Below are 10,912 nucleotides of genomic sequence, written 5' to 3'. Positions count from 1 at the left end.
TGTGCAGGTCAGGTGAATTGGCCATGCTAAATTGCCCGTAGTGTGAGGTGTAGGGGAATGGGTCTGGGTGGGTTGCGGGTCGGTGTGGACTTGTTGGGCCGAAGGGCCTGTTTCCACACTGTAAGTAATCTAATCCCCACTCACCTATTGTACTCTATGCTACTTTCTCCCCACCCCCACCCTCCTCTCATTTATCTCTCCACCCTTCAGGCACTCTGCCTGTATTCCTGATGAAGGGCTTTTGCTCGAAACGTCGATTTTACTGCTCTTCGGATGCTGCCTGAACTGTGTTTTTCCAGCACCCCTAATCCAGAATCTGGTTTCCAGCATCTGCAGTCATTGTTTTTACCTCCACCACCACCCTCTGCCCTCTACCTTGAGCCAGTTCTGTATCCAAATGGCTAGTTCTCCCTGTATTCCGTGAGATCTAACCTTGCTAATCTGTCTCCCATGGGGAACCTTGTCGAATGCCTTACTGAAGGCCACATAGATCCTATCTACCGCTCTGCCCTCATCAATCCTCTTTGTTACTTGTTCAAAAACTCAATCAAGTGTGTGAGACATGATTTCCCACACACAAAGTCAAGTTGACTATCCCTAATGAGTCCTTGCCTTTCCAAATACATATACATCCTGTCCCTTAGGATTCCCTAAAACAACTTGCCCACCACCCACTTCAGGCTCACTGGTCTATAGTTCCCTGGCTTGTCCTTACCACCATTCTTAAATAATGGCACCATGTTAAGTCAACCTCCAATCTTTCGGCACCTCACCTAACCAGGAGATGATAGCCACAGAATTCCCAATGTCTGATCTACTTTTGCGATCACATTTATATGGCTAGTCTATTTGGTCAGTGGTAACCTCTCGGATGTTGATAATAGCGATTTCAGCAATGATAATAGCTTTGAGTATCTTGGGGGGAATGGTTAGATTCTGTATTTTTGGCACTGGTCGTTGCACTCTGTGGCACAGATGTTACTTGGTACGTATCAAACTGAACGCTGTCCAGGTTTTGCTATGCTTAGACTGATTATGTACCTGAAGGTCTACGAATAGTAAGCAAACATCTGCATAAGATGGATTAATTGATGACACAGCTGAAGGTGGTTTGGCCTTGGACTTCACCATGGGGCACCCGAGCAGCCATGTCTTGAAATGATTGGCTGTCAATAACTGTACCCATTCTCCCAGCTTGAAAAGCTATGCGGTTAGTCATGGACACAAGTCTTCAGTGTACCAGAATATTGTGCAGATTCATAGCCTCTGCAATATCCAGTAGAATCATCATAAGAGCTGCTTCAATTCAAACAAATTTCCTAACATCCATCAGCCTCTCAGGAAAACTGAGGAGAATGATCTGATTTAATATAGGGAACTGTTCAGAGGGTAGCATGTATTAGACTTAGTATTGTGTAAAGTGACAGCATTAAATAATCACCACACAATTAAGACAGCCCCAGGTCGCAACAACCACAATATGCTTAACTTAGCATTTGGTTTGAAAGGGATAAAATCGGGTCTAAGACTGGTACTTTAGATCTGAATAAAAGCAACCATGTAGGCATGAAAGCGGATCTCGCTGAAGTGAACTGACATACTAGGCCATTGAATAGATCAGTGGATATGCAATGGCAGACATTTATTTCAGAATACTTTGAATAAGTAAATTCCTCCCTCAACACAAGTCCTAAGTGAGGATCTACCACCCGTGGTTAACTAAAGAAGTTAGGGATGGCACTAAACTCGATGAAGAAGCATGGACCTGCTCAAAGTTGAGTGGCAGGCTGGGTTATTGGTCAGAATATAAAGAACAGCAGCAAATGACAAAATAATAAATAAGGAAAAAGAATTAGAGGACAAGAGAAAGGTGGCTATGAATGTAAAAAATAGGGATAGCAAGAGATTCTAAAGGTATTTAAAAAGGAAAAGAATAAGCAAAATAAGTATTGGTCATCTTAAGAGTGAATAATAAGAAAATGATGGGTGAAATGATCAAATATTTAGTTTCTGTTTTCACTGTAGAGGATACTAAAAAATTCCAGTAATGATTTTCAGTCAGGAGGTACAAGTGTTATACTCCCAGTTGATGTTATTGTGGGAAATGTCAGATTCCAGACAGGAATATGGCTTGATTGATCAGGTTTTGATTTATTTTTGATAACAAAGTGGATTCTCAATGAAATATAGGCAATGTGGCAGAATTTGCTTTAACAATAAAACAGAAGTCTATTAACAAAAGAAATGAAGATAAAGCAGAATAAACCAAATCAACACACGTTCGGTATTCAATAATTTTTAAAACACACAATAAAACTATAACCCCTTTAATCCCAAACAATCCTTTACACCTTGAAAAGAGATGAAACAGCATTTGTATAGTACTCAATACACACTCCTGGAAATACTAAAAAAAAACATTCCCACAGTACTCATATTAGAGTCCCTATATCTTGTACCTAATATCAATCCCACTGTTTACAGCACATAAGGGAGAAAAGGAATTGCAATCATGAGAGAAGTAGCGCTCGGTAATTTGATGGCGATGCATGCTGAAAAGATTCTGAGTCCAGATGAATTTCATCGTGATACTTCAATGAGTTAGTAAATGAGGACAAAGCATTTGATATAATCTACTTGGACTTCAGCTAGACTTTTGAAAGGTCATGCATGGGGACTTCTTAAATTCACTCATGGGACATGGGCATTCATCACCTGTCCTGAGTTGGTATTGAGAAGTTGATAGTGAGCTGGCTTCTTGAACAGCTGCTGTCCATTTGTTACAGGGAGATCCACAATTCCGTTAAGGAGGGAATTCCAGGATTTTGATCCAGTGGCAGTAAAGGAATTGATATATTTCCAAGTTAGGACATTGAGTCGCTTGAGGGAGAAGTTGCAGGTGTTCTTGTTCCCATATATCTACTGACCTTATCCTAGATGGAAGTCGTTAGGGTTTAAAAGATGATGTCTAAGGAGCTTTGGCAAATTTCTGCAGTGCGTTTTGTAGATAGTACATATCGCTGCTACTGACCATCAGTGGGGAGGAAGTGGATGGTTGTAAATGTGATGCCAATCAAGCAAGCTGCTTTGTCCTAGATGCTATCGAGCTTCTTGAATGTTTTTGGAGCTGCCCTTATTTCAGCAAGTGGGGAGTATTCCATCACAGTCCTGACTTATGCCTTGTAGATGGTGGACAGACTTTTGTGAATCAAGAGTTGAGTTGCTTGCTGTAGTATTCCTAGCTTCTGATTTGCTCTTGTAGCCACTGTGTTTCTGTGGCTAGTCCAGTTGACTTTCTGATCAATGATAAACTCTCAGGGTGTTGATAGTGAGGTATTCAGTGATGATAACACCATTGAATGTCAAGAGTGATGTTTAGATTGTCTCTTACTGCACTTGTCATTGCCTGGCGTTTTTCTGTCATGAATGTTATTTACCATTTGTCTGTCCAAACCTGGATATTGTCCAGATCTTGTTATAATTGAAGATGGGACAGTTTCAATGTCTGAGGAGTCGTGAATAGTGTTGAACATTATGCAATAATTGGCGAACATCCCCACTTCTGACCTATGACAGAGGGATTGATGAAGCAGCTGAATATGGTCGGATCTCGGACATTACCCTGAGAATCTCCTGCAAAGATGTCCTGGAGCTGAGATGACTGACCTCGAGCAACCATAACCATCTTCCTATATGGTCTAAGAAGAAAGTTGATTCAAGATTTTTTCTAATTTTTCACAGTGAATGCATGTTAATAATGTTTTTATCAGTGGTGCCTTTCGATGTGCAATCATGTTATGCAGTTGAAGTTTTGTTTAACCATTTACAAGAAGAGTGAATTTTAAAGATCAGTATACTTTGCAAAAGAACAGCACAGTGAAATTAATTTTGAAGTCTATCTTTAAAAAGAGTTGCACTAATGTTATGCCTTACTGAAATTCAGAATGTCTGCATGGACTTTACAATCAATGAAGTACACTTGAAATGTGACCACTGTTATGAAGTAGAAAATATGCTAACCAGTTTGCACATAGCAAGCTCCCATAAATGGCATTGTGATAATAACCTGATTTTTTTATGTTAATGAGCAAATATTGGAAAAAGTATCAGGGAAACTTCCCTATCCTTCCTCAAAGTACTGCTTTTGAACATTGTAAATGCACCTGAGAGCACAACTAGGGGTTTAATTTAATGTCTCATTCAAAAGTTGGGACCACTGATGGTTCAGCACACCATCAGTACTACACTTTAGTACAAGCTTTATCTTTACCTAATACAACAGCTGTGGATGCCTTTATATCTGACCTGCTGGACAGTCATCTCTTCAAAGGAGCTCTATACTTAAACTGAATATGCATCTACAGTTATTTGAATTTAGCTTAAATTCAGATGAAAAATTGAATAAAATATTCCTTTTTCACTGATGCACTAGGACAAATGAACTGTCAACTGTTATTTTGGTTTAATAGATATTGATGTGTACTACCTTCTGACATTGAATGTTTCTCAAGTGTGTGGTGTGTGACAGACATAGAGCTTTTGGGCAATTATGTGAATAAATAATCCTCTTAGCTTAAACCCATGAAAGTCTGCTGTCAGTATCTTTAAATTGACGACACAGCAGTGGAGCTTTAAAAACATACATTTACCTTTTGAAAAGTTAAACCATACTGAATTGCAGACAGCAGTAAAGGGAATTGAAGGTTTAAATGTCCTTCTTATCAGGTCAATAACTGTAATGCAATTAAGTGTCCACTTTTTTAAACTTTACGCGCACTGAGACTATGGTCAGGGCCCTCTTTGGTCATTGCAGATCTTCTCATGATCCTGCTTCGATAATATTGGTACGTTGGAAATTTCAGGATCTTAACTCCATTACAGTGAAGGAAGGGCGACATATACCACAATAAGGATGGTGTTTGACTTGGAGGAAACCTGAATATAATGGTGCTCCTGTGCACCTATTGTTGTCCTTCCAGGTGATGCAGGCTATAGGTTTGGAAGGTTCTACCAAAGTAACCTTAGATACTCACTTGAGTACAACCTATAGATAATATACACTGCAGATACGCAGTTAGGGAAGTGGATTTTAAAATTATGGATTGGATGTTGATCGAAAGGATTCCTTTGTCCTTTTCGGGGCTTTATGAATGTGTTACAGATACATTTAACCAAACGTATTTAATCACAACCATATTTTGGCCATTTCAGTGGTGGAAAAGCCTTGGAGAATCAGGTGGTGAAACACTTGCCACAGAACATCTATCTTATAGTAACTGTAGTATTTATATGGTGGGTACAGTTGAGTATTTTCCTAGTCAATAGTAACCCACAGGATGTTGATAGTATGGGATTTGATGATAGCAGTATAATTGAATACATATCAAGTGGAGATAGTTAAACACTCTTGGATAAAGTCTTTGCCTGGCATTTGGTGTGAAGTGAATGCTATTTGACTCTTATCAACCCATACCTGGATGTTGTGCAGGTTTTACTGCTCATAAATGTGGATTGCTTCAGGATCTGCAGAATTCTGGAACTGTGGAATATCATGTATCCTATCAGTAATGTCAACATGATATTATCAGCAGCAATTGCCATTAATGGAATATGCTATTCATGCATTATGACAAGTGCCACTTTCTGTATCCTTGTTGTTTAATCAAAATAGCAACTTGTTATCCCCCGTGCTGACCTGTATAGATGTAAATTATTGCTTAAAAGCAGTGCAAAATCATAGAATATATTTTCTTCTTACTATATTACAGTGTTTTTGATAAAATGTTGAGGATAGGGACCCAATAGTTGAGATCAGTTTGCTTTCTGAACATGTATAGAGTGATGACAAGCAGAACTTGCATAGATTATTTTTACATAAGTGAGAAATGTGTGTTCTCACCTTTGGACATTATACCAGGAAGCACTGCTGTAGTAGATGCTTTCAATGTCCCTTGGAGAGAATTCTTTAACTCAATGAACAAAGCTTTGAAGTCAATCCTTTCTTATTATATGACCTATTAAACACAAAAAGGAACAATAATATCATTGTGAGACATGCTGCATATTTTTTCTGTAAACTAAAGCTGCCTTTCATGAGTCAGATTAATGTTATGCAGATAAGGGAACATGGATGGATTTGCAATGTGGAGAAAAGAAATGTCAGACACTGAAAACTAAACCAGTTGATATGATGTTACCACATCAGTTCTGGGCCAGAAGTGCTCAGAGCACAATACACTATATCAGAAACAGTATTTGTTAACACAAACGCGTACTAGATAGAGCAGGGACTAAATAGAGTACACTTTGTGCTTTGTGGGTGTAGCTGAACCACCTAGAAGGTTAATTTTTGTAAACAAAATCTGATTGCTACTGAAACCTGTGGCTCATATTACTTTTTTGTTGCAATTTACAGGAAGAATGCTTTCTTAATCTGGAGGCACCGATCAGTAGAGTCTGTGGATATGACACACCTTTCCCGCACATCTTTGAACCCTTCTACATACCAGATAAATGGAAGTGCTTTGATGCTGTGCGGAAAATGATAAATTATTAAATGTGACAGGTAAGAAACCCCAGGATCAAAAGGACATGTTAACAATGTGAATGTGTGTAGATTAAATCTGCAAGTCAGTTACAAGGCATTCACATAACCAGAAATTTGGGAAACATTGTTACGCTGATGTTTGAGTATTTCAGCATCAATTACCTTTAACTTACCTCCTGTTATTTGTTTTAAGTAATATGTGCTGTTTCAATTTAACAGTCAAAATTATATCATTTGAAAAAAGAGAGAAACATAAAGAGTAGCTTGAATTTCAATCTGATGGGCTAGCTTATTGCCAAAAGTACATAACGTTCAGAGAAAAAAAGGAGCATCATTTGTGCTGCCATTACTGGAGTGTTTCAAAAAATTCTTTCTATTGCTGGAATTATCAAAAGCTGTGTTCACATTGAATATGAACTTAATGCATCTAATGAATTGACACAATTTCAACTGTTCAGCCAACTAAATATTTATTTTGGAAAAAGCTGCTTTATATTTACTTTCCAACATTGAGAACATTTCAAAAGTGCTTAATTCTTTGGCTATGGAGATTTTTGTGGTATCCTGAGGACTGACAGAGTACGCTTTAAATTCAAGTTTGGTTTTTACTTTGCATGTATCAATATGCTTAAGTATTAATCACCAAAACAGAATTGAGAATATGAGGCGAATAAGAACAATAGTAGTGTTGTATTAGTTTATTTTCACAATTGGCAACATAATAATAAATAGCTAAACTAAATAAGGTCCTGAACAATCTTAACAAGATAGAACTGGACAGGATATTTCCTCTTGTGGTTGAGTCCAGAACCAGGGGGCATGACTGTCCTTTTTAGGACAGAGATGAGGAGAACCTTATCTCTGAGGATTGTGTGACTTTGGAACACTGCTTCAAAAGGTGCCGGAGATAGGGTCATTAAATAATTTTAAGCGAGTAGATAGGTTCTTGCTAAGCAACAAAATTAAAAGTGGGAATGTTAAACTCAAACACAAACAGATAAAACTTGATTGGCTTGAGGAGCCAAAGTGCCTCCTTGGCCTAATTAGTATATTTATCTGTAAATAAACGTTTTCTTGCTTTATTTCATAATGTAGCATATAAGTCTTCATATCAAAGTTGCTTTTTCCATAATTTAGATGGTTTAGTGCTCACCATGTCCAGATTAAGTCGTTGACATTGCTGCAATATTGCAAATACCTATATTTCAATGGTACTATTTTAACCTACTGAGTGCCAATGCATTGTACTCACCATCAGAATTCTTGTGCAGCTTGTTATTGGGGCAAGCAACAACTTACATTTATACAGCATCTTAAAGTCATCTCAAGCACTTCACAGAGGAATACATCTGATAAAATACATTGGTCTTATGGTCCTTTTGTTTATACAGTCATAACATTTCTCAAAGACCTGAATTTTAGGTTACAGTGGTTTGAGGTAATTACTAGACTACAAATCAGGCAAAACCTTTAGGACACAGCTGCACTTCCAGAGTATAAAGTAAAATAATTATACAGCAAAGAAAAGGCCCTTTGGCCCATTGAGTCTGCACTGGCCTATCTACATTGATCCCATTTTCCAGCACTAGGCTCATTGCTTTGAATAATATAACATATAAATCCTGATCCTTGTACTTTTTAAAGGCTGTGATGTTTTCCATCCTACTTCCCTCTCAGGCAGTGCATTCCAGATTCCCACCAACCTCTCAGTGAAATGCCTTCCCTCATATTCCCTCTAAATCTCCGGCCCTTCACCTTAAGAATTATGTCCCCTTGTTGACCCTTCATCCAAGAGGAACAGCTGCTTCCTATCTATCCTGTCCGTGCTCCTCGTAATCTTATACAGCTTTTATACAACATATTCATCAGGTCCTCCCTTAGCTTTCTCTGCTCTAAAAAAAACACAACCTCTCCCATCTAATCTTTCTTCATGGCTATCCTGCTGCAACCAAAGCAATATCCTGATGAATCTCCTCTGCATTCCCTCCAGTACAATCACATCCTTCCTACAGTGCAGTGACCAGACTGCACATAGTGCTTCAGTTGTGGACTGACTAAAGTTTTAGACAGCTGCAACATAACCTCCCTGTGCCATAGCTGAGAAAGGCATGCATCCCATGTGTCATCTTAATTACCCTAATAACTGTTCTGTTGGCTTCAGGGATGTGTGGATAAACACCCAAAGATATCCCTGTTCCTCTGAGCTTCCTGGTGTCTTGCCATTCATTGTGGGCGGCACGGTGGCACAGTGGTTAGCACTGCTGCCTTACAGCACCAGAGACCCGGGTTCAATTCCCGACTCAGGCAACTGACTGTGTGGAGTTTGCACATTCTCCCCGTGTTTGCATGGGTTTCCTCCGGGTGCTCTGGTTTCCTCCCACAGTCCAAAGATGTGCAGGTTAGGTGAATTGGCCATGCTGAATTGCCCGTAGTGTTAGGTAAGGGGTAAATGTAGGGGTATGGGTGGGTTGCGCTTCGGCGGGGCGGTGTGGACTTGTTGGGCTGAAGGGCCTGTTTCCACACTGTAAGTAATCTAATCTAATCTAAAGTACTCCATTGTTTCTTTCTTTCTTCCAAAGTGCATCACCTCTCACATTTCCGTGTTAAATTTCACTTGCCTTTGATCTGCCCATCTGACTAATCCTCCTAAATCTTTCTGTAATCTAAAACCTTCTTCCTCACTAGCAGCCACCTCACAATCTTCATGTCATTTACAAACTTACTAATCATCTCCCCCTCTCCTGACATTCTCATCTATACCTTTCTTTATATATATAAAATGGACAATAAGGGACAGCATTGATCCCTGCAGTATGTGACCAGACACTGGTCTACGGTCACACAAATAGACTTCTACCAGTAAGCCCGTTTTGAATCCATCTTGCCAAATTACCCTGGGTCCCACATGTTTTGCCATCTTTATCAGTTTCACTTGAAGGACCATGTCAAAGGCCTTGCTGAAATCTCTATAAACTACATTAAATGCACTCCTCTCATTTGACACACCTGATCACCTCCTTTGTATCTGTTTAATTAAATTTGTTAAGCATGACCTCCCTCAGGCAAAACATTGCTGACTACCCACAATAAAACCTTGCCTCTCCAAATGGAGATTAATTCTCTCCTTCAGAATATTTTCAGTACCTTCCCTACCACTGAAGTGAGATGTTTCCCTACCTCTGGTCTGCAAATCTCTGGTTTATCCTTCATATCCTTTTGAGAAGTCAAGCCACATTAGCTGTCTTCCTGTCCTTTGGCGCTCCCCATAGCCAGAAAAAAATTTTAAAAACCTGAGCCTCTGCAATTTCTTCTTTCATCTCCCAAAGCAGCCTGAGACGCACCTGAACGGAATCTGGGCATTTGTTCACGTTTAAGCTCACCAATACCTTTAATGCCCCCTGTGTCAAACTGTTCAAGAACCTTACAGCCCTTCTCCCCATATTCTGTAGATTAGATTAGATTAGATTAGATTACTTTACACTGTGGAAACGCCCTTCGGCCCAACAAGTCCACACCGACCCGCCGAAGCGCAACCCACCCATACCCCTACATTTACCCCTTACCTAACACTACGGACAATTTAGCATGGCCAAATCACCTGACCTGCACATCTTTGGACTGTGGGAGGAAACCGGAGCACCCGGAGGAAACCCACGCAGACACGGGGAGAACGTGCAAACTCCTCAAGGTCAGTCGCCTGAGGTGGGAATTGAACCCAGGTCTCTGGTGCTGTGAGGCAGCAGTGCTAACCACTGTGCCACCGTGCTGCCCTTATTTACATTCTGTTTTCCTGAGTGAGGGCAGATGCAAAGTACTTGTTTAAAACCCTACCAGTGTCCTCCAGTTCAACACACAGATTGCCTTCTCAGTCCGTCATGGGCCCTATTCTTTCCTTGCTATCCTGTTCTCCTACATATACTTTTGGAATATCTTGCATTTCTTCCTATACTTACCTGGACATCTGGACATTTTGCAAGATGTCACCATCTATTTCCTTACAATCTATATCTTCCATTTCCTTTTCCACAGTAAATACTGATGCAAAATATTCATTTAGTACCTCCCCCATTTTCTGTGGCTGCACACAAAAGCTGCCTTGTTGATCTTTGAGGGGCCCTATTCTCTCCCTAGTTACTCTTTTGTCCTTAATGTATTTGTAAAAACCCTTTGGACTCTCCTTAACTCTATTTGCCAAAGCTATCTCATGCCCCCTTTTTGCCCTCCTGATTTCCCTCTTAAGTATACTCCTACTTCCTTTATACTCTTCTAAGGATTCACTCGATCTATCCTGTCTAAACCTTATATATGCTTCCTTCTTTTTCTTAACCAAACCCTCAATTTCTTTAGTCATCCAGCATTCCCTAT

General features: G+C 39.7%; 1 protein-coding gene across 2 annotated transcripts in view; it reads left to right on the top strand.

Moving 5' to 3' along the window:
* The window catches only part of bckdhb (branched chain keto acid dehydrogenase E1 subunit beta), a 284,897-nt gene that overhangs the window by 268,894 nt on the left and 5,091 nt on the right, over window positions 1-10,912 (top strand). For both annotated transcript variants that reach the window (XM_043686955.1, XM_043686954.1), the window contains one exon: window positions 6,416-6,565. In XM_043686955.1, the coding sequence (XP_043542890.1) occupies window positions 6,416-6,556 (141 nt within the window). In that variant the 3' untranslated portion in view covers window positions 6,557-6,565. The remainder of the gene's footprint in view (window positions 1-6,415; window positions 6,566-10,912) is intronic.

This window comes from Chiloscyllium plagiosum, chromosome 3, assembly GCF_004010195.1.
Source record: "Chiloscyllium plagiosum isolate BGI_BamShark_2017 chromosome 3, ASM401019v2, whole genome shotgun sequence".
Classification (NCBI taxonomy): Eukaryota; Metazoa; Chordata; class Chondrichthyes; order Orectolobiformes; family Hemiscylliidae; genus Chiloscyllium; species Chiloscyllium plagiosum.
Note: the sequence above shows the minus strand (reverse complement) of the source record. Positions and strands in the feature narration are given on the sequence as shown.